The sequence below is a fragment of the Cyprinodon variegatus genome, unplaced genomic scaffold (genome assembly GCF_000732505.1).
Source record: "Cyprinodon variegatus isolate N-32 unplaced genomic scaffold, C_variegatus-1.0 Scaffold768, whole genome shotgun sequence".
NCBI lineage: Eukaryota > Metazoa > Chordata > Actinopteri > Cyprinodontiformes > Cyprinodontidae > Cyprinodon > Cyprinodon variegatus.
Genome location: NW_015151221.1, coordinates 248482 through 272466, shown reverse-complemented (window position 1 = coordinate 272466; position 23985 = coordinate 248482). Strand labels below are relative to the sequence as shown.

The window sequence follows — 23985 nt, the reverse complement described above, 5'->3', positions numbered from 1 at the left end:
CTCAAATGGCCTCCACAGTCACCAGATCTCAATCCAATAGAGCATCTTTGGGATGTGGTGGAACGGGAGATTCTCATCATGGATGTGCAGCCGACAAATCTGCGGCAACTGTGTGATGCCATCATGTCAATATGGACCCAACTCAATGAGGAATGCTTCCAGCACCTTGTTGAATCTATGCCACGAAGAATTGAGGCAGTTCTGAAGGCAAAAGGGGGACCAACCCGTTACTAGCATGGGGTACCTAATAAAGTGGCCGGTGAGTGTAAATGTTGGGAGAACCTGACCTATAATTATCTTTCTGGTGGTGTTTTAGGCTTCTACAGGGGAAGCTTAATGGATCTCTGTGAACTGCAGGACATAATTTATAAATCTATCTGCATTTATTTAATTTTTTAAATCAAAACCATCATAGTAGAAATATACTTGGTAAATGTCCTGTTGTTGTCAGGGTATTCACACAAGCGTGGGCTATCATGATTAGCATCCCATCCCATCTGGTCAGTGCTTATCAGTTAAAAGTCAGTCCACAATATATGTAAACACCTACACTTAACCAGCTATAGGATGCATTAAATTACTCCACCTCTTTGCATCATGCATAATATTCCTGAGCTTTTAGGTTGCGCTGGTCATTTGCATGCATAGAGAATAGCACATAAGAGGCCTCAGAAGGTTTAAAACTGCAGCTGTTGCTCTTAAAAGTCAATTAAACGAAAATGCTCTGTTAGGAACACCCACATGCATACACATTTGTTTAATAAAAATTGCTGAATGTGTCAAGATAAATTTTAGGGCCGGATATATGAGCTTTGTCCTTACCTGCACTCACAGTGATGGCTTCAATAAACTGGTCTCTCCAGCTGTTGGTACCTACCAACAGAGCTAAGTTGGTCTTCTTTATCAGCTTGTCCACCGTATTCTGTCAAACAGAGAAAGAAAAAATCATATTTATCTAAAAAGATATATATATATTTTTTCAAAACCAGTTTCAGGAGATATAAGTATCGGCTCCATGGTAACACAAACTAAAGGACAAATCTTTTTTATGTTTCTTCAGTGTTACGAATTATTGCAAGTAAATTAATGGAAATTTATTGCAATTGAAATCATGGAATAAAAGATAGTTGACTGGCCTGTCATCTGGTCTGGTTACCAGTATTGAGTATTCATATTGGGGACTGAGCCTTTTAAACTCCGGAGAAACTTTTTTACCTTTTAAAGCATCATGATGTTTTTTTTTTTTGTATTAATTTGTTCAGATAAATCATTCCCCTTCTGTTTTGGTCAAATATAACAGTATGCCACTGTTGTGAGTGTCTCTCTATGATGCAGTTCAGCCTGTGATTGTTGCTTCACCACTTCAGACCCCAGCTCTGTCGTCCTCGCCCTGCATTGCCAACTGATGCTATAAAAACTCTATAAAAAGTAGAGAACATTTCCCATTTTATGTTTGTTCTTTTGTTTTTATTTTGAAAACACTGTGTACTTTTTGGTAAAAAGAATTAGGAGTCTTAACAGGTTCTGTAACCATAAATACTTTTATTCAACTTTTTAAGCATCTTTACGGACCTGATGTGTGTACAAGGTTTCTTCATTAAACAATAGAATTAATCTTATTTGTCTTCAAACAATCACCTTTCACAGTTTTACAAATATCGTAATCTACACTGCTATTTTGTTTCATTGTTTATCTGTTGTTTTTCTAACATTTGGGTGCCAATTATTCCAGTTTTAATGAAAGGAACCATGTCAGATTAGGGTAACACAAACACTTCAGCAAATGCATGCACTCACATTCTAATCAAAGGAAGCAGTAGGAATTGTGCCCTTCTTTTTGGTTCACTTCAGAGGAAAAACAGGATGCTAATTGGGCTGAATGGTGCTTAGGGATGTAAAAAGGGTCCCCCTGCTGCCGTTAAACTCCTCCTTCCAACACACACACACACACACATATACACGCGCATCTATATGAACTCTTTTGTATTCTCATTTACAAAATAGCTAGATTTTTAGATCAGCTCTTCCCCTTTTCTGAATGATTACTGTTTTTTTTAATCTAATTTACTGTACATATGTACCAGTACTATGGTAGTATATCAGTGTAAAGGTGGATATGTAAAATACTACACCTTTACTGCCTCCACAGTCTGGATTTAGACAAAATCTTTAAGGATCAAGTCTTACCCAGATTAAGATTTGAGGGTTTTAACAACATAATTTAGATAAAAATAATTTGCAAGCAAATGGTTTTCTTTATCATTTGGATCAAAAACAGTTGCTAAATATAATGGATAAGATTAATATTGTACTTTTTAAATAGGATTTAAACCTCAGATAAACTCTTAATTTAACTATAAATTTGCACAAAATCTTCTGCCTTTTTGCCATCTGATATCAGACCCCATTACTGTACGCTCTACATCCCACTAACAGTCACCACTTTAGATAACTATAGGATCTAGTTTCACAAAGATTCACACAGATGTATAATTTCATGCACTGGAGCTCTTGACAAAGTATTGGATCTTGTCAAGTAGCAAGCCATTACTGGGAGTTATTAATTGTCTGCCTAAAGTGAGCATGTAGGTGGAGCGACCGGCAAAAGAACATGCATTAGAGCACACAAAATGTAACGTGGACGGTAATTACATCAAAGCCCATCTTAAGAGAGTGCGTGGGAGAAGTGAGGAAACGACATACAGATGTTATGCAACTATTTCCTACTTGCAGAACGGTTCATCCAATGCATTTGGTAGTTTGCTTTGGTTAGATTATGTGGGCTTTTGTGACAGTAACAATTTAACTAAGAAATATGACTGTCTCATTGACTGTAATAAAAAAAAGATGCGTTTCTCATTTTGTCTCAATACACAAAACATAAATAGCTTCACAGCAGGTGCAGGAGTGGCTACATACTGTATTTCAGTCTGAGCTTTCCATTAAAAATACGTCTGCATGCACAGGGATCACAAAATTCTACTTAGTACTGTTAAATCTCTGTTTTGCTTTAAAATTGTCTCTAAAACTGGCTTTTCAAGCCTCCGGCCAAAACACTGCTTATTTGTCATTTTTCCTTAATGCTTTTTTAAGAGATGTTTCTCTCTACCCAAAGGAAAGAGAGAGGCCACTTCACTGTGCAGGAGTCCCTGTTTGAGGCCAAACAGAGGGGTGAAGGTTAATGCTCTCCTTCAGCTGGGTAAAGTGGTGATCACAGAGTGGCAGGTGTTTACAGGACAGGTGGCATGTCTCATCACATATCTCTGACCTACACTAATGCTTCAGCAGTGACAAAAATAACCTCTTCCCTGAAAACATTTAGCTTCTGCTTGATGAAAACAACGTTAAATTGTAAAAGGCCCTTATTTGCTATTTGTGATATAAGCAAACTAGGGCTAAAACAATCAGATTAATCGATTATCAACAACTAATTTAGTGATCGATGAATCAAGAATAGAGACCCTAAAACGTGTCTTTAGCTGACAGAATAACCCACTTAGAGCAGTAATTCTACAAAGTTTGTAAAAGAAATAAGTAATCGTTTTGTATTTAAAATAAAAAGATTTTCCTCTGTTATTATGCTCTATCCAGGACTCCTCAATTGGAAACGTTTTAGTTTCACCTGCTTTAATTTCATAAAAAGTCTTCTTTAAAGAGCCTTTGGCTATCCGATTAATATTAATTATTAATCGATTAATGGAAAAAAATAACCAACAAATTAATCAATTTGGAAAATAATCGTTAAGCCCTAAGTCAAACCATCAAGCAATCCAAGATCTCATCTTACAGCAGTATTTCCACATTTGGTGGTGAATGGCCTTAAATGTCACCATAAGAATTTTATATTGAATCCGGTACTGCACAAGGAGCCGGTGGAGCTGTCGGAGAACCGGGATGATGTGGTGGATAGAGAGAGTTCTTGTTATAATGTGGCCAGCTGAGTTCTGGACCAGTTGTAGTTTATAGAGTAATTTTTGAGGAAGGCCAAAGGGGAGAGAGTTACAATAGTCCAGTCAGGACGTGACGAGGCTGTGGACCAGGGTGGCAGCAGTGTGAGGAGTAACGGAAGGACGGAGGCGGTTGATGCTTCTTAAGTGGAAGTAGGCAGACCGGGTAATGTTATTGTAATGGGATTGAAAGGATAGGGTACTCTTGAGGATGACACCCAGACTCTTAACCTGAAGGTACGGTTAGATGGAGGAGCTGTCAATAATAAGTGGGAAACTGTCAGTTTTGGAAAGAGTTGATTTAGATCCAATAAGGAGAACTTCTGTTTTACTACTCTTTAATGGAAGGAAGTTGTTGGTGAACCAGGCTTTTATTTCAGAGATGCAATCTGTGACGGAGGTGGGAGGAAGAGAAGATGATGGTTTTGTGATTGAGATAGAGCTGGGTGTCATCAGCATAGCAGTTGATGTGAATGTTAAATCTGCGGAAGATATTGCCAAGGGGAAGGAGGTAGATGATGAAGAGGAGGGGCCCCAGGACAGAGTCCTGAGGTACACCTGAGGTGATGGGGGAGGGGTCTTCAGTTGAATGAACTGAGTACGGCCAGAGAAATAAGAAGTAAACCAGTCCAACAGGGTGTTAGTGATGCCAATCGAAGAAAGCCTACTGAGGAGGGTGGTGTGACAGATGGTATCAAAAGCTGCACTCAGGTTGAGAAGGATGAGGATAGTGAGTAACCCAGAGTCAGATGCCATGAGGAAGTCATTGGTGATTTTGATTAGTGCTGTTTCAGTGCTATGAAGTGGTTGGAAACCGGACTAGATTTCTTCATATAGGCTGTTGCTGCTGTTACTCTGGCTTTTGTTTGATTAAAGAGAAGCAGGGCTTATGAGAAACATGTTAATCCTTTTGACTGTGTCCAATCCCATGGAACTACTAAAGGAAACTTAATATTCATCTTAATATTTTAATAAAATTTACAAGAATCAATATAAAATTGCATCTGACAGGATTGTGACAGCTGAAATTTAAACCAGTTTTATCAGTGATGGATTCTGTATGTTACTGGTGCTTCAGTGCTCATTCCCAGCAATGATTAATGATGTTTTCCAACACGTCTCTGAGCTAACTGCTCCATAACTGATATCTCTTATTGTTCAAGGTCACGGATAAATGCTGCACTCACGTTACGGATTGCCTTTTACACCAAGACTGACAGGATGGAGCGGATTTCATCTTAAAACAAATACCCGCACATTTAGGTAATGCGCAAGGTCAATTGAATCTCCTTGATGTTAATGCTATTTGGGGGATTTTAAAAAATTAAAATCAACAGACTGGAACCAGAAGAGCAACGTAATCCAACAAGGATTCTGGAGCTTTTTAGGACTGAGAGGAAATTGTCAAAAAGTGGCACTAAAATACAGTATGACATAAAGCCTGAACAGTAACACCCCCTGACATAAATGCGCTCTGTAAAACAGTTAAACACCTTACATTATCTTACTGCAAAAAGAACTCAAACGTACCTTAAACTCGTATGATTCCTCAATGATGACCTCCAGTTTGACGTGATCTCCCAGCATGGGACGGCCCATTTCTGCTATACGCCGCTCCTCTTCATCTTTTCCCGTTAGTGGCTCTTCTTCCTCCCCTTCTGCCTTTGGCTTTTCCTCTGAAAAGATCACAGGAACAAATCAGATGGTAGAATTTGTTCAACGCTAGAGCGGGGGTGTCAGATCACGGTTTTGTAAGTAATCAGGAAGCCTTGATCTTCAAGGGTTCTGGCACAGAAACTTGGGATAAAAACTGCATTGAAAGGATTGAGATGATATTTTTGTTTTTAGCGGATGGATTTCTGAATAAATGATACATATGGAATCTTCTTTCTCAATCTATGCAGATTTGTGCATATACCTAAATTTAAGTATAAGGTCAAAGTATTAAAACTAAATAAATTACTATTCATTATTAAATAGCTTTTCAAAGCAGATTATTAAATAAAAAAACTGTTTAGGAAGAAGGGATCTGAAACAATTGGAACACTTCTATCGAAAGCCACAGTCATAGAAACAGCAGGGAGTAAAACACCTAGGGCAAGGAAGGGGGACAAAAGATGCTTTGTAGAAAAAAAGTCTTACCCTTATAGGGTTTACTCTTTAATACATGCTCTGTGGATACAGATGTCTGCTGAAATCCACGGATTGCATTATATAGAACCACTTTCCCTGAATGATCCTCCTACATGTTTAGATGCATTACTTAGATTTATCTGTGGCTTTCCTTTTATCTGTGACATTTTAGTGCTGCTGCAGTGAAGTATTCCGACTTCTATTCCATCTGCTACTTTAAGGTGGTTAAGCTAAACCCGAAAGTAAAACAGACTGATTATGTGGAGACTTGCATAACCACTGCAATGCTGACTAACATGGCTGTATGAATGTATCAACATATTTTACTATATATAATATGGAGACACAGTGTGGACAGGAACATGACAAAATGCCTTTGACTAGTGACAGCGTTGCTTAGAAACAAAGCAGAACATGTGCTGTTAGCCTGACTGCTTTCAGAAGTTGGATTTAGTCTATTTATTTTTGGGTTGACAGGTAAAACTTATTGTGTGTCTATGAACCAGTTTCTCACTTTGTGTTCACGTTGATACAATCATGTTGAGACAGAGAAAACACAATTAGTTTCTTTAGATGGCAATGGAGCCCTTTGCCTGGACTGATTTGACAATTTGAAGACAGATCTATCCTGGCACAGTTGAAGGACTACACTGCCTTGACCGGACTCCTCACAGGAGTCAAAAGTTTAAATCCTATAAAAAAAAATCACAGAATTACAGGGTCTGACCTGGAGATGAGGCTCCTATTTAGATCTTAATGTCCACAACTCTTGACAAAAAAAAATAGTTTAGTACAAATATTGATCTTTAAAAAGGATTTGAAGAGGGACCAGCCAAGGACCCATCATGGAAAGTAGGGAAATCTTAAATGGCTTCTACGTCGAAACAGTATTTAAAAAAATCAGCTCTACTTTCAGCTAAATTCTAAGAACAATCGGCTGTGTAAAAATTTATTTTTTGTTTGTAAACCTCTGTTAAGAATGTTCTTTAAAAAGGTGGGTACTTATTCATCAGTGGTGTCTAAAGCACATTTGACTACACCTCATTCAGTCAAAGCAGCTTTTTTAAAAGCTAGAAGAGATTTTTACTGCAGGAACGAGCAGCGAGCTGAGCTTTGCAATGCCAATTGGCTAAAAAGTCATAAAGTGGGTGGATGTTCATCATGTTTTGAACACAGAATGACAGGAGAGATGATGACGCAGAACCACTCATTCAATGACAGTATTCCTAAGAAAAAGTACAATTTAAAACTGAATGTTTACGTGGTTTACTCATTATGTGTAAATTAAAACTATCCACGTCGGTTAGAAGCAGCTCTGATCTAAAGAAGCTCCTCACATAATCCACACTGATTGATAGCTCGCTGCCTTTATTAACACATCTTACTTATTTTCTGAATGTTATGGTAAATTCACTTGCAAGGCTGTTTGGCTGTTCTTCCATGCAACAGCGCTGGGATTATAGCCCTTCCTTTTTTTCCTCTGGAAAAATGCAACCCTGGTTTAATTCTATTGCAAAACATATTTTATTTTTACCAAAAAGCATAATTTTTTTGTTTCATACCTATTTCCAGATGAAATCAATTTAATACTATGTTATTAATCCCAGAGGGAACTTCAGTTTTGTACACCCTGTCCAAATGTGGGGGAATACCGTGTCCGAAGCCTTGCTGCTATGAAAGGCGCTGCCCTTAAGACTGTCAACGTGCAAAAATATAAAGATTTTTAATTTGCTTTACTCGTCTTTGATTACATGAAAAAAAACAATTAGATCTACCTAAATATATTGTAACTCATGTGTCACATCACAACTTGAAATAGCGCAGATTACTTTCCTATGTTTCCCAATATGTGGTCATTTTGATTAATTCTTGAATTAAATATCATCTAACATCATGTCACAACTGTTCTTTCAGTTGCATCTAAAATAAGTAGTAGTAGTTACCTCCAAGTAGTTACCTCCATTGTGTAGTAACTGAGTTACCAAACTAGATGGCAATGGAATTACTGAATTACTCAGTTACTTTTCTAGAGAAGTAACTATTAAGTGTAAGTAGTTCTTTGTGTAAGGTAACGATCTGAGATTCTCCTTTATATTTAAAGGTATAGTGGAGGATGTCCTTTTTCTGGGTGGATCATCAAAATAAGTGGTCCTCCTAAATGTCAATCATTCTGGTGATATGTTTACATAAGGCCGTCCTACGTGCTCGTCCCCATTTTTTACTTACCAAAGGTGCGTCTGACATATCGGAAAAATTGATAATCTTTTTGAAAGTAAGCTTGTATGAGGGATGCAAACAGCAACTTTTAAACAGAGCGTGCACGAGGAGAAATGGGCTCATGTATGTTCTCGTACGCCGTTAATAGTTGTTCCCTATCAGGAGTGGGTACAGGGTTGTGCATTTGCATTTGTAAAGTGGGTCTTTACAAAAATGTAGAAAAATCCTCCAAGACACCTTAAAGTAGCCAACTGCGATCATCTTATTCTCATTTTTCCAACATAAAGCACATCTTTCCTCTCACCTGTTACATTTATGTAAAGCCTACAAACAAAGTGTATAAACAAATAAAAAGGTTTAAGCAAACTGTTGGCTGCTTTTCTTTGTCCGTGTTTCATTTCTTAAAGTTTCTGACCATCTACGAAATGTAATCCCCCCCCCCCCGTCCTCTCTTGCATTATGCCAGTGATGCTGCACTGATGAGTTTATCTAAAGTTTACATAAAATAACGTCATAAGTGCTAAATATAACTGAGGAGGACATAACAGGTTAGTATCACGGCGTAGTCAAAGTCATTCAGTGTTTACATTGTTTCAAAAGCATCTGTTGATGTCATGTTTGCTTTTGTCAGCTGTCAGCCCGCTTAGTGATGTTGCTTCATTTGTAACTTTATGTAAAGTGGGAACATCCGCAATAGTCACTCAGGACGGATTTTAATGCAAAGTCTGCTGATATCTGAATCTATAATCATGATATCTAAAATCATCATTTCAAATAATCACTGGTAAATATTTAAAATGGAGGAGCGGATAAAAAAAGACAAGAAATATTACAACTTCAAAAATAAAGCTTACAGGTGATGGACAAAAATATATAAATGTTTTAAAGAGGAAATGCTTTTAGATAGAAAACAGTCACAACAAACAAATGAGAAGCAGTCAGTTTTCCTCTGAATAGCAGTTCAGTTATGGACTCTGACTGACGCAGTATTTCAGTGCTGAGATTTCTGTATCATTTTTGAGTTTGTAAGTAATCTGAGGATTACTCTGGCAGCCATCAACCCCCCACCTCATCCCTGCGCATTGCTGTTTTAATATATTACGTATCAGTGTCTGATCCTCCTAAGCTTACTCCTGGTGACATGGGTATGATCACACTCAGCCCCTTTCCTATGTGTCGTATTACTGTTTTCAGAAAGTGAAGGTGTACTCATAGTCCCAGATAACAGTTATAAAGGTTACTCGCTCTGTTTGACATTTCCAGCATAAATTATTAGTGAGTAGAGCCATTCTGGGAAGCCTATATAGAGTAAAATCAAATCTGCGAACCATCTTATAAAGCACAGCACAGCTTTCTCTCTCCGACAATGTTTCCCATTATTCAATGGCATTTCTAACCATTCATCTTCAATAATGTTATAGATTCGTCTAGCAGGCTGTCCTCGAATCTTTACATTTATTACTTTATGTGCCATCAATACTATAAAACTGGAGGGCCTTGTCTTTGATACTGGTTGAATGCCCACAGTTCAGCATCAAGCTGACACTTTATAGAGTAATTTTTATGTCTTTATTAAAGAAAAAAAAGGGTGAAGAAAGGAAGAATCATTTTGAAAGTAAAATAAAACTATTAAAGAGAACTGTCTACACAGAGAAAAAGAAATGTTATTTGAAAACGATTTCCAAGGAAAAAAGCACTTTCAAAAATATTTTTCCCATGTGATTTTTTGTAATCTGAGTGAAAACAAAATCTCTGAAAAATCGATTTCTCTCTAACAACCTTCTTCTTCTCTTTCTCAAAGCTTAAGTCTTTGCTCTCGATTCAGGATTTTTCTCTCAATGTGAAAAATATGTTACGGGCAGGACTGTTTTCCTATTGTCCACTATCCACACTTGACAGCTGAGTGGTGAAATTAGGTGCGTCTGAGATTAAATGCGCATCGCCTGGAATGTGGACGAGAGCTTACAGCGGTGTTGATGGGCAGGTTTAAAAGTCTGTAATGAAGCTGGACAGAACTGTTTACAACTGAAGCTAGCATCACATTTGTTTTATGCAACTTATTGGTGGAAATAACACAACAACACAGCCTGTCTCTCGTCCCTATTCCAGGCGAGGTGCAGCTACAGGTGAAGCGAGGCATTCTGGGCAAATGGGGGCGTAGCCACCTGTAAACAAAATATCACCACTCAGCTGTCGATTCTGTTAAGACATGTCCGCACATGACAAGTTTTTCCACATTGAGAGAAAAATTCATTGAGAGCAAAGACTTTAATTTTTGAGAGAAGATACTTTTTCTCGGATTGAAAAAAAACAAAAAACATAAAAAATATATATTTATATATATCTAAAATAAATATATATTTTTCTAAGAGTCTTTCTTCCCTTTGGAAATCATTTTAGAAATGTCCATTTATTTTTTACTTATTTTAAAACAAAATATTTCATCAGTTCTATCAGTTTCTATCCCATTTCAGATCGCACATTTTCTTGAATTTAATAAAAATACAAAAAAAAAAGAATCCATATCCTGGTGTATCAAACAAATATATAACAATGCAAAATATAATCCGTAGCTTTTTCCAAATGTTGTTTTTCTAAATATATTGTATGCAAGCAAAAAAACTTCTATAAGTCTTTAATATTAGTCACATATGTTGCATATACCTTAATATCCTTTATTTCCAGGATATGTTAACAAACACAGATATGAGAGTTAAGCTGTGATGAGGTATCACAGAAAAATATTGAATACTTGAAGACTAGGTTTAAAACTGTCATTGCCAAAGAAAAGTTTCTATAATCTTAAACTGTTGAATAGCACTTTCCTCGGTGAAGATTTAACATTTGAACAACTTACAGTATAGTGCTTAGCTGTATTGATTTTACCAAATAAAAACTCTTCCTGGATCATATTTACCTATATGCTCTCTCTGTCAGACACAGAATCAGCTTCTCCTCATATCCACTGTCTTAAAGATCTGTGTCAGTAACTGCAATTCACTGTAGAGTCATAACGTGCTGGTAGGATCAAAAGGTTGAGTGAGCAGAGAGAATGACTGTGATCAAATTTTCCATGAGGGTATGTTATGAATACTACTGCCTGCCATTATAGCGCTGAGGGCTGCGATTCCCAATTTCCTTGGCTGAGTTACTGCATAGAGCATATAAGCTTCCTACAACATACAGTCATGCAGATTAATGTCAGGAGCACCTTCATCATGTCTGCTGTATGCTCTCCTAGATATGAAAGCATTACAATAAGAAAGGAACCTGTAGCGCCACCATCTGCTTTTTTTCCCCTTTTGAAATGTGAGTGTTCTCTGTGAAAAAAACTGTTTAATCTGGAAAAGAAAATCAAAAAATGAAATTTCAACTGTTAATAAAGGTCTATGACTTAGAATCTATTTCATCCTTTTATTGAAATATTTGTATTTAGAAACCAATTGTAATGTTGGTAGGCTGCATGCTATGATAACTGCTTCTGATGTTTACTTGGTGCAAAAAAATCCAGGTATTAAATACCAATGGCATTTTCTACCTATGACGTGCATATTTTCCCCATGCGTGCCTGTGTTTTCTGTGAATACGTCTGGATATTTCAATTGATAGTATATTATTCATGGATACAATATTTCTCTACAATGATTGCAGAAAAACATTTACCTCATTGCATTGTGTGCTTGGCGCAAATAAAGAGGTTCTATAAAGTGAAATTAATGCTTCATACACATCTCCAAATGTCAAACACTTCTGAGGGTGTTATAACTCAGAGACCGTACAAACGGTACATCTGCTCCTGTTGAATTGATACAAATGTCATTCAAATGCGACTGAATTGAGCAAGTGGTGCCATTACCCCAAGGATTAAAACTTCATGCCTCTAAAGTTGTTGCCTGTTAAAATTGAGATGCACCCCTGCTCAAGCACACCAAATCAAACAAACTGCCCTTTTCAATCTCTCTGCAGAACTGCTTGAAACGCGGAGGATTTAATTCAGCCGTTTGCTACAGTCACGTTTCAGCAGGAGTGCATCTACTGTATGAGGTTTGCAAGACTAGCTTTTGGCGTTTTGCACGTTGAATACTTAATGAAGAGTTTCAAGTGAAAATCCCACTTACTTTTGGAATAGTTCCACTAATAAACATCAGACGAGTTGGGGCTACTCATACAAATCCAGTGACTCCTAGAATGTGTCTACTGCATTCAAACTAATACCCCTTTATGTTATGTTGGTGATGATTGCAGCAGTGACCAGACATCATATTGGAAGATCTTAGTTTCTAATCATACTAAAGAGCCTTTATACACACAAATTAAATTTATTTAATCAACAGCAAAATTTAAAAACTTAGTGTTTGCTAGCCACTGCTAAAATAGATTTGAAGCGGTTATGCAAACCCACTGAGCAACCGGTGCGTCTCTGCTCCAGAAATCTTCTCAGGGTTGGATCCTTACAGTAGTTACCTTTATGTCAGCCTCTTTCAATCACGTTTTTTTCTGTGTTTATTCCCCAACAGCTTGCATTAAAGAAAGCATATCATTGCAAGACATCTTACAAAAAAAGCAGGCATTATTTTGAATGAGTAAGCCTGCAGCTGTAAACAGGAGCTACTTGGAGCTCTTTTTTGGTAACTTATGTTACATTAAATGCCAATATTGTTGATGGATAGAGAGAAAGTTATAAGGAGATCTTATTTCTCAATTATTCATTTGATGTTTTGTAAAGAAACCAGTGTGATATTCTCAGTTTATAGTTATTCTTCTTCCTAATTTGTCAAGTAAATTTACATGTTTAACTAGCTTTCTGGGTTTGAGCTAAATCTTACAGATGGGACATTTTAACAAGAGATGCAGGCAAATGATATGACCCTAAAAGCCAATGCTTAAAGGAAACTTCTCCTTTATTTGTTGGAAGGAAATGAGGAAACTAATGTAAAAAGGTGTTCCTCTCCACTGTTGCTATAAGCATGCTTGGTGTGAGGGATTGCGTTCAAGTCCATGAGATGATGAAATTTTCCTGAGATAGAAAACTTTGAACCAGTCTGGTTGAACTGTCTCTATAAAGTGCCTTAAGATCACATTTGTTGTGAATTGGTGCTATATAAATAAACTGAATTGAATTGAATGTAAGCAGGTGTGGTGCATCGTAGACTGCTTGCATCAATAATTTTTTAGATAAAAGTAGTCTACCTATTTCTTTTCTTTCCTTTCTTTTTCTCCCTTTGATTGTTGAATCTAAAAGTCATCAAACATGAGCTTGTTTGTTTAAATCCATTTTTTGGGCCATAGCCTCTCCAGGTTTTCTTTTATTGGTATGAGTTTTATCAAGAATAGTATGCAAACACATACAAACTGTTACAGGCTGTGTAATGCTTGTTGAGGGAACTCAATTTAAATGCAACACCAACACTTATATGTGTGAAGATGACCTGGCAGTATCCATTTCAGCTACTCTCTGTGTGTCTTTTTCTGTAAATGGTCCTGACCGAGGATGAATGTTCCAGGGAGGGAGCTAAATTCCCATCAAAGCCACTGTCTGTACCATTCATCAACTGGATTTTATTCCTGCGGTGCTTGCCTTTCTGCTCCTTTGCATGTGAATCACATTAAAGGCTGGTGAGGATGCATTTAAGCCAAAGGATAAACAAAGATCTTACCCATATATCTTTATTAATCTTTGGTTTAGATGGCCTTTTATATAAAGTAAGACTAAGAAAATATATAAATGTTCATTTTTTTATTTGATAAAAGCTATGTTTGGGTAGGGACTTTATGTGACCCATGCTACACCTTTAAATCATCTGATGTCAACAATGTGAGGCTTGTAATCTCCTTATTTTTCACATTTTGCTATATAACCACATCCCATTCTCCCTCCTCTCCATTTTTCTGTTTCATCACCTCATCCTCTTATTATTTGCTTTACATATGGAAATCCCCAGACTTTATCCTCAGTCTTTTTCTTCATTATTCCCCCTTTACTCTGTTTTATTAAGTCGGCCTTAGAAGACAGACAAACCATTATTTACATACAGACTTCTCATTATTGCTGTCATCGGGTTGAATTAACTGCAATAGAGTTCATACCAAGACAAATACTAGCATATCATACTGCATGTTATCATTACAGTTCTTTCTTTTGAGAAGAGACCTCAAAACCCTGACAGGATGATAAAGATAACTTACAAAACTAGCTATAAATATGCCATCTACACCCAGGGTCCCCCTAGGTGCGTAAAAAATGTAATAAATCCTTACTTAATTTGCCTTACATTGCATTACCACACAACTCACAATTATGAAATGGAAAATATTACATTAAACAAAAATCACTTCCAATAAAATCAACTGTGTCTCAGATATTGGGACCCCTGCTGTTAACACTTCATACATACCCCATTTACCATTAAGACAGCGCTTATTTTTCTTACATAACATTTTAAGGAGTTAAAGCATGGAGAAAGAACCATCCTTCTTCCCTCTGTTTAAAAGTTGCTGTTTGCATCGCTCAAACAAGCTTACTTTCCATAAGAAGTTTTGCAATTTTTTCCACTATGTCAAACTCACTAGTGGTAAGTCAAAATGGGGACAAGCACGTAAGACCGCCCAACGTATACATATCACCAGAATTATTGACAATTAAGAGGACCACTTATTTTAATGATCCACCTGGAAAAGAACTTCCTCCACTATACCTTTAAGTCAACCGATGTCAACCCTGCTACAGTTTATCATTCATAAAGGGTTTATGGGCAGTTTATGAATAATCATCAAAACCACTAATAAACTGTTAATCATTAATGAATGGTTTCATTACCATTTGTAAATGATGGTTGTCCTAAAGTGTTACCAAGATTACATCTTCGTGCTGTCTTTTGAAAGTGTGCTTTAACTAAAACGGGTAAAAGAAAAGACCTGACTGCAGAAGGTAACCAAAATGGCGAGAAAATAATGTGTGAAAAAGCGTCACCTATCCGTAATCAACACATCACATTTATGTGAAAAACATACCAAACACACAAGGTAGGTGTGCAACTAGGGTTCAGTTAAATAAAGCTTTCGAATTATACAGTAAAAAAACAATTTAATTCACAACAGTGCAACACCTAACATGTTACATATGCCAAGCAGTGTTCAATATACGAGGATCATAATTCCTATCAAAAATCATGTTTTCAAAAGGTGAATAAATAAACCTGGTGTTGCACTTTTGATCCTCAGCCAATTGTTCTGCTCCCCATAGCAACCACAACTGACATTTCCACACAAAAGCTGCTTCACAATGTGCAACAGCCATCATTTGTCAGAAACATGTCCAAGCAGTGGCTTTTATCTACATCTTGCTGTTGAATTATCTGCTGGCTCCATCTGTTATTACAGCAATTTTATGATTGTTGATTTGGTATTTAATAGACTTTGGTAATGCGCCTATGCAGTGATGAGCAATTACAGTGTGACATTCAAGCACTAAAATCGTGTTAGACAATTCAACTTCACTTGACATTTGTAGTCGGTTTGTTTGCTTTCTTAATGGAAGTTTGATGCAGGGACACTATTCTTTTTCCTCTGTGCTGCCAAGTTATTGTAAGTGGTAAGCTTTTATAAACTAGAATATTACATTTCGGGGGAGCATAATTTATAAATCATTACATTACCATTAAATTAAAGCCATTAAATTACATTTAACATAGCACATTACTTAATTAAAGGGATTAAATGTAAAATAGATTTCTATTAGTTTGTAGACATAATGTGTAATAATTAAACCTTAACCAAACCCTTTATTTTGAAATTTTACTTGTAGAATTTAGCCGTTCATCCTTTGCTATGTCCACAAGAGTAAAGTTCATACAGAACGCATCTGAATTTTAATACTTAACAGAAGTTAAGAAGTCTACATGTAGCTGAATCTACAGTCATAGAAAAATATATTTTCAACCTGTGTGAAAATAAACAGGGGTTTTGCAACAGACTAAAACATTAAAACACACAGAATGCCCAAAAGCTGTCTTTTTAGCAGTACAATGCCATAGCAATTAATCTAAGTACTTAATTGTGTTTGTTCATTTGCAAGAAACCATGGAAAATTGCCATTTCTTACCTCTTAAATTACTTTATTTAGATGTAATTGTCGTTATATTTGTCGAGAACAATTTTATGAGGCATAAAAATGAACGAGACAAATGGAGTCTAATATATATATTACTTTTATTTGTATTTTAGCAACAGTGCTACTGTTAAAAACCTAATATGCCACCAACCAGAGAGAATTGTAAACACAAAAGGAAGTGTATGCTACTGAACTGCATTCTGATGGAAAATACTTTTTATGACACTGTTGAACTGGATAACAATGTTAACATTTTCAGTAGTTTCAATGCCATAATTAACCAGTTTTTACTTTCACTTTATTTTTAACAAGAAAGAACCCCAAAAACATCACTTTGTAAGAAAATTAGCAAATATCTTTTTTTAGCTACAATTTTAATGACGGTAAGTTGCTAAAAAGCATTGGCTTAAAACAGTGTTTCATACACTTATTTTGTTAATCCACCTAAAATAAAACTAAAATGAAATCAAAACCTCCGGTTTTATTAATCAAAACCCAATAACATTTTTATTATGAATAGGGCAGACGCAGCTCAACTGTTGTCTCATATGAAGATGAATTAACAGACTGCCTTATTCAAAGGGTTGTTTTGGGGCTACTTTGAGTGATATTTATTTTTCTACAGTGGTCACCATGACATGTTTATATATGATGATAGAACTCAAATTATGCTTGAAGACTGTAAATCATTCCTAATGTGAGTGTTAATGTTACCTGGGTAGTGCTGCCATAAAGATACACATTCATTTATGTTGTTTGCCAATTGGTTCTAATCATCACAGTGTAAACAACACCGTTTTAAGGTAGCCCATAAAATTCTCTACTGCTGTTTTCCATTATACATATGACAATTTGGCGATGTTAATGATCAGCCTTAATATGAATAAATGCTGGTAAACACACGGTGTAAGCACACAGCATTGTGTCTCCAATTATTTAATGTGTTTTGACACTTATTTTTCGCAGGGGATAGTAATGATGTTTTGCACTAATGCATAATTAGACTCACATGGATACTGCTGCGTTATCACATTTCAATATTTGGAGTGAACAATACAATCCATTTTGTACTCGTTTTCTCTCATTTAAAGCCATATACCATTGCTTTCAAAATCTAACTGTAGCCTTTTAACAAAATTTGATCTTTAAAAGTGAAGCAAGGAGATGCTTCTCCTTCCCAGCAGCACTACTATACATTCCCAGTATTACACAGAGAGGAAAGGATGTCAGATCAAGACGAAACCAAACTGTAAAAAAGTATAACATGAAGTGACTTGCACAAGTATTCATGCAATATAAACATTACGAAATCAGTGCGTTTACATCACACTTTAAAGAGGCTTTACCAAGTTTTCTGAAGATACTGCCACCTGTGGCCAAATTCAGAACTGCAGAACTCTTCTACTCATTTTTGTATTTTTTTTTCCTTCTACTCTATTCACCTTATGTCCAGTTGCCACCGGTGTGTGAGTAGAGCCGAGTTGTGTTTGATGGGGCTCACCTAAAACATTTTGATTGTGTTACAGTAGGTTTAATCCATTTGTGCAGGAACTTCTGACTCAAAGTATATTTAGAAAAAAAATAGGCAACAAACTTATAGATGCATTGGCGCTGAACTACTGAGGTGTCAGTCTGCTCATCAAACATTGTTTTAGTTGTGAACGGGTCAAATAAAAAGGCTATTTTAAATATATTTTTCCAGTAAACACGTACAAAATGTCTCTTAATTGGAATTAAACTGGAAATTTAGGTGTAGAAAATAGAGTAATAATCAGAGAAGCAGTCAAGAGGTTTATGGTAATTCTCAGATGGAAGAGTTTCTAGTTTTGTTTGCCAAAAAAGAATAGATCATCAAAAGCTACGAATCACATTGGCACAAAAAATGTTTTTGGTGTAAACACAAAATGCTGTGTTACAACAATGACACTGCAGCAAGACCATAGCTCCTCATATCCCCCAGTCTTAGTGGTGGAATCATGCTTTGCACTCTGCTTCAGAAGTGATGAGGAAGGTGATCAAAGTCGATAGAAAAAAAGTTGCTGCAGGGTTGACCTTTTATCAGGACAACTCGTAGCAACAAATAAGCTATAATGCTGTGGTTTAGATCACAACATGCATGCTTTTGCCCAAGCCTGAATTTAATTCAAAGATAATATCCATTCATCTAACAGACTTCCTCACAGATTAATTTTTTTTTTTACATTTTCTCCTACAGATGCGCAAAAAAAAAAAAAAAAAAAGAAAAAGAAAAATCAACCTTGTCCCCAAAAAAACTCACATGTAACTAGTGTCAAACACTGTTGGAATAAATAGTTTTGGAGGCTTAATGCAAGAAAAAAATTCCATTTTTGAGATTTCTATTTCAATAAAAAATCGAATAAAATAAAACCATAAATTAATTTTCTTCCATTTGCACAATTTCACTGTAGCTTTTAGTGACAAACCAAGGATTTCATCAGGACTCTGCATGACAAACTGTGTAAAAGTTAAAGACTTTTATAATTCCATAAGAGGGATTTACATCAGTGAAGGATCATATGGAACTACTCTAAAGATGCAGTTGGCTCCTATTTGAGTTTGGCGCTGCATGCTATTGCATTAGGACACGGGGGTCATAGCTCTCTGCAGGCTGGATGTGTTCTCAGTTGGTTTCCCTTTCAGCACTATTCTTTCCTAACTCTACACATTCCCTCACACAGATGACTGACAAAGGTTCAAAGGCTGCAGTGAACTTTCCTCTGCCTCCCGCTATCCTTGGGCTCCTTCATACTCTATTAGGAATTGGCAAAATTCAACCAGAAACTTCAAAAGGTTGAAATGAGGTCTGTCTCAATGCCAAGACCCCCCAAAAAATAAAAATGCTGAGATTATTTTAAAAGAGTCTGCCTAATAGCTTTCAGATGCACAAACAAACTAAAGGTGGATACAAGTTCACTCTATGCTGCTGAAAAGGACTGAAAAAGAAAGCTAGTAAGAAATAAAACATGAAATTATCTATTAACAAAATTAGTTGATAAAAGGTTTCTCATTGTCATTGAAAAATAAGGAAATTGCTATTCAAAACAGTATTTGTGAGATGGGATAAAAATAATCTGTTTTAAACTACAACAAATATTTTTAGTGCATGTTAGAAAGTTTTTTTTCTGGTAAATTATTGACTTAGGCTTTTAAGTCCCGATATAAATGGCCAACCAAACGTATAAATTACAAATTGACAAATACGTCGCATATTAGTTGGGCTCAAAGCCCATTTAGAACCAATATTCAAAAATGTGAAAATAGACAAAATCAAATGATAGGATTTTTAAAATAGAAATGTTAGGCCATTTCCATGTTATGGCTTAATTATTATATATGACTCATCAGTAAAATAACTCACTTCCTCTTTAAAGAGGGAATATTAATAGGCTGTACTAGATGCTATTAGTGCACAAGTTGGCCCTTCACAATGAGCTGTGGACAAGGACCGAAATTAACTCACTGGCCAAGTGTAGTGGAAGATAAAATTAACTACTGGCCCCCAAAAATTTATTAATTTGCTCTTATATATATTTAAAAAAAACATATTTTTCCCTAAGCCATTGCATTAAATGCAAAATTTTACATTAAAATGTTATGTAATTTTTCAAATTATCTTGAAATGTAGAATTTCATCAAATCAAATTCAAACAAGTGCAAATACAAAATGCTTTTATTCGATGAAGTATAAATAAAATAAAACCATTTAAACAACAATTTTCATATGTTATATTTTCTATAAATAAAAGTGTAACCTTTCTACCAATAGAAATGTGCAGTGCAAAACGGTATTTTAATCTTTGTGTTTGTATACAGTAGCAATCAGATTTACACAGTTGCAGGGGCATGGGTTGTTTCGATTTAGACAGAGAAAAGGACATTATGCAAATATGGCAATAATTGTGTTTGTGTTCAAAGATGCTCTCCAGTTTCATAAGTCGCTTTTCGACTGAAAACCCGGGTTTTTCAAAACCGGTTTGGGGGTTTGCTCTTTGTACGCTTGTCTGTCTATTGCCGTGTGAGGAAAAGACAGAAGAGGAACAAATGGAAAGAGGGAAGACTCGCCACAATAAAAAGGCAAAAACACACAACTGAAGCGCAACTTTGGTCTAAACATTTACTTTCCTTGTTGCGAATGGTGCTCTGGAAGGATCTAGCCAAATGAAAAATTTTGACTTATTTGGCAAGTGGTAAATGTTAATTTCAGACCATGTCTATGCATATGCAAACACGCCCTGTCCCATGTGCAGAAAGAAAAAGTGTGATAGGAAAAAGGCCCACCAGCAGCGTAAACAATCGTAGTCCTGAGAGAATTGTGAAGTTAAAATGGGATCTTAACTTAGCTAAGGATCCGATTTAAACACAATATATAATCGTCAAGAGGAAAAGGAAAGAAACAAGTCCAGAAAGTACAAACACTATGAAGGCAGCAATTAAAGAATGCTGGACCTCCTTAAGACTATAGAAGAGACACAGGCTAATTAACCAATTCAGCCCCATTATCCTTCAGCATGGAATGCAAATACGAGGGTTCTTAAATTACTGTCCCAGAGGTTTGGTGTTCTGCTCCTTTAAAACCAGCTTCCCATGCGCTACTTAACATGTCTGCTACATCATCCACTGCAAAACGTTGCCATGCAGCAGTCCTCACTTGATGCATGCAGGACCCATTCGTGCATCACTCTTATTTTGATAATTTACTAGATCCGCTCTACTTTCCAAATGTCAGGCTAACTGCATGGCTCATATGATTCTTAGATATTGATGGATTTTGCTGTCCTCCATCATAGACTTGATCCGTCATGCTGTGGTACAGAACAGAGTCGGTAGGAATCACCACATGGACTACACAAGATTCTGATATGATAGCATGGAAGATGCACAGATTAAGGAGTCTGTGGCTTTGTCTGAACATCCGCCCTAATGCCTAAATATCTTGATCACTATATAGAGTAGACCGTTTAGACAGATAATCACTACTTTTCTCTCACCATAGGTTCACGTGACTCTGCCTCCCGCACGGTGTCAGGTAGTGACAGCCGTAGGCGACAGGAGGCCCCTGTGACAACAAATTCCATGATGCTTTGTGAGGAGAGCTGTCCTCACAAATAATCTGGAGGATCCCTAATTTTCAATGTGCATTGTGGGAAATTTGGAGTCCACTACTTTTTCATCCACTAGACATTCGGACGCTCATCTAAAATGGGGTAAGCCCTATATAGTGATTAGGGTGGACATTCGGACACAGTCTGTGCGAATGGGGGTTTCGGAGTGTCTCCGTTTCAACACACCCGAGTCAAATAATCAGATCACTAACAGGACTGTAGAGAACTTGAATAAAGGTGCAGGACACCACATCTCTAACAACTCTAACAGAGCCAACTAAAATCACCTTGAGCAGATTCACAATGGGTAACTACCCATATTAAGGTGGATGAAACTGGACTTCACTGGGAGCAAACATCAGCACTACTGAGAGCACGCAACTCCAGCACATCCAAACTAAGACTTAAATGTCTCTGTTCAATCTCAGCTCAGCAGAAAATACTTAGGCTGATGTTAGTTTATCAGGATTCTTCAACTTTCTTGGCTGCAAAATACTTTTTCCAGATTTCATATCTGTAGCGACTATTATCATATATCCATCAACACAGGAGAGTGAGTGTGCCTGTTCTGTTTTGATCCTTTTTCAGCTGCCGACGGGTGAAGGGTGCTTTAAAGCTCATTTAAAATACTCTGTTAGGCTGTGCCAAAATGCATTAGGAAAATTTATTTTACATTCATGAGTCTCTTGATAACACTGTCTGAAGGGAGTTAACCAAGTTAACAGCTGCTTTGATCTTATAAGAGGAACTAGGGTTGGAGAAGAGAAGAAAGATTTTTTGTTACAATTCATACATTTGGTTGTATAATGGAAATTTGTAACATGAATTAAAATATTTGCTTTGAAGAAAATTGCTAACATTTATGCATCTAGTTAATATAAAAGCCAAATTGGGCCATCACCTTTTCTTGATTGGTTATATCAAACAAAAAAGGCCTGGAATACAGCATTTTTAGACTGCATTGAATATTTATCATGCTTTACCAGAAGCATACTACTAAATTATTAAGACGACTTTAAAGGTTAATTTCTGGCATACACTGCCTAAAAAACACACATGTTTAAGGACATCCTTGCTGTTGTTTCAGGTCATTGTCCCTACTTGGCCTGGAAAAAATACAGACACTTAAGCCTTTATCTTCTATCCAAATTTAGCATAAACAGAGTTGTTGAAAGTTAGGCTTGGTTATCACATTTATTAAAATCCTTTAGTTTTTAACCATATTTAGAGGTGCCTTTAAATGGATGAATCTTTAGCAACATATCAAAATTGCTTAGAGACAGGTGTTAAAAATGCTAATTTAGAGAATAATTTATAATCTGACCTGTAACAAAAAATGAAAGTCCCTTTATGTATTCTAAAGCCAGTCTTGTACAAATGGCATTAATTAAGATAATGGTAGTTGGAAAAACACAAAACAAAATAAATTTTGTTAACGGGGTGTGTTGGCGTAGAGGTTAGGGCATAGAGCTTGGAATCCTGAGGTTCTGAGTTCAAGCCCCACTGCCACAGTCTGCCACTCTGGGTCTCTGAGCAAGACCTTTAACCCCACACTGTTGCCCGGGTGCCCTACGATGATCACCCCAAGGTGATGGGTTAAATGCAAAGGTAACTTTCTCCAATGTAAGATAAATAATGTTAAATTATTAGTTATTGTTATTATTATATTTGCCACCAATCAATTTTTAAAGGGCTGAATTTTGAAACAAAGGCTTTAAGAACATAGTATTTATTGATATGCATGAAGCATAGTAATTTTTTTTTCTTAATTAAGGAGGTAAGTGAGACACTTTGCCAATGGAATAAGAGTATTTACATTTAAAAAAAAAACAAAACAAAAAAACAACCACATTGTTTTATTTCAAAAGCATATTATCTACTAATTATCTTATTTTCAGAGTAAAAAAAAAATCTGCCTTTGGCAGATCATCTTATTTACCTACTAAAATTAGGGGTAAATACACTTAATTTAAGACTTTTTTTTCACATATTTCTGGATTGTTTTTGCAGTGCAAAGCTTTTCAGAAAACTGAACACCTAAATCTGTTTTTTTTAAAAGACAAACCTAACCTGATATTAACAATCAGTAGATGAAAATATAACTAAGGACAAACTTCAGCTTCAATGAGAGGACGGAAATCAGAGTCTACCCTCAAAGGTAAGATGTGACTGTGTAAAAAGTTTTTTAAACTCAAGTCAATATGTCCCCATCAAAAATATAAACAAAAAGCTTTCATTGTAACTTCTAATCAATAGTGCCAAGTTTTACACAGTTGCTGCCGTTTGCAAGTAGGTAAGATTAGCTTTTAGTTCGCAGATACAGCAGATACATGAGGCTGCAGCCTAAAAGAATCTGTCAGTTTTGTCTGTCTGACCATTGTCCTTTGGAGCCTGCTAACTCCAAAGGACTTTAATGGAGGTGGAGCCGGCTCTGGCCCTTCTTATACAGGGCGTT

General features: G+C 36.3%; 1 protein-coding gene across 2 annotated transcripts in view; it reads right to left on the bottom strand.

Annotated features, from left to right (window-relative positions):
* The window catches only part of slc8a1 (solute carrier family 8 (sodium/calcium exchanger), member 1), a 170667-nt gene that overhangs the window by 33629 nt on the left and 113053 nt on the right, over positions 1 to 23985 (bottom strand). For both annotated transcript variants that reach the window (XM_015395944.1, XM_015395945.1), the window contains exons 6-7: positions 5478 to 5623; positions 823 to 922 (exon numbers count right to left, since the gene is read on the bottom strand). In XM_015395944.1, coding sequence (XP_015251430.1) covers positions 823 to 922; positions 5478 to 5623 — 246 coding nt within the window. The remainder of the gene's footprint in view (positions 1 to 822; positions 923 to 5477; positions 5624 to 23985) is intronic.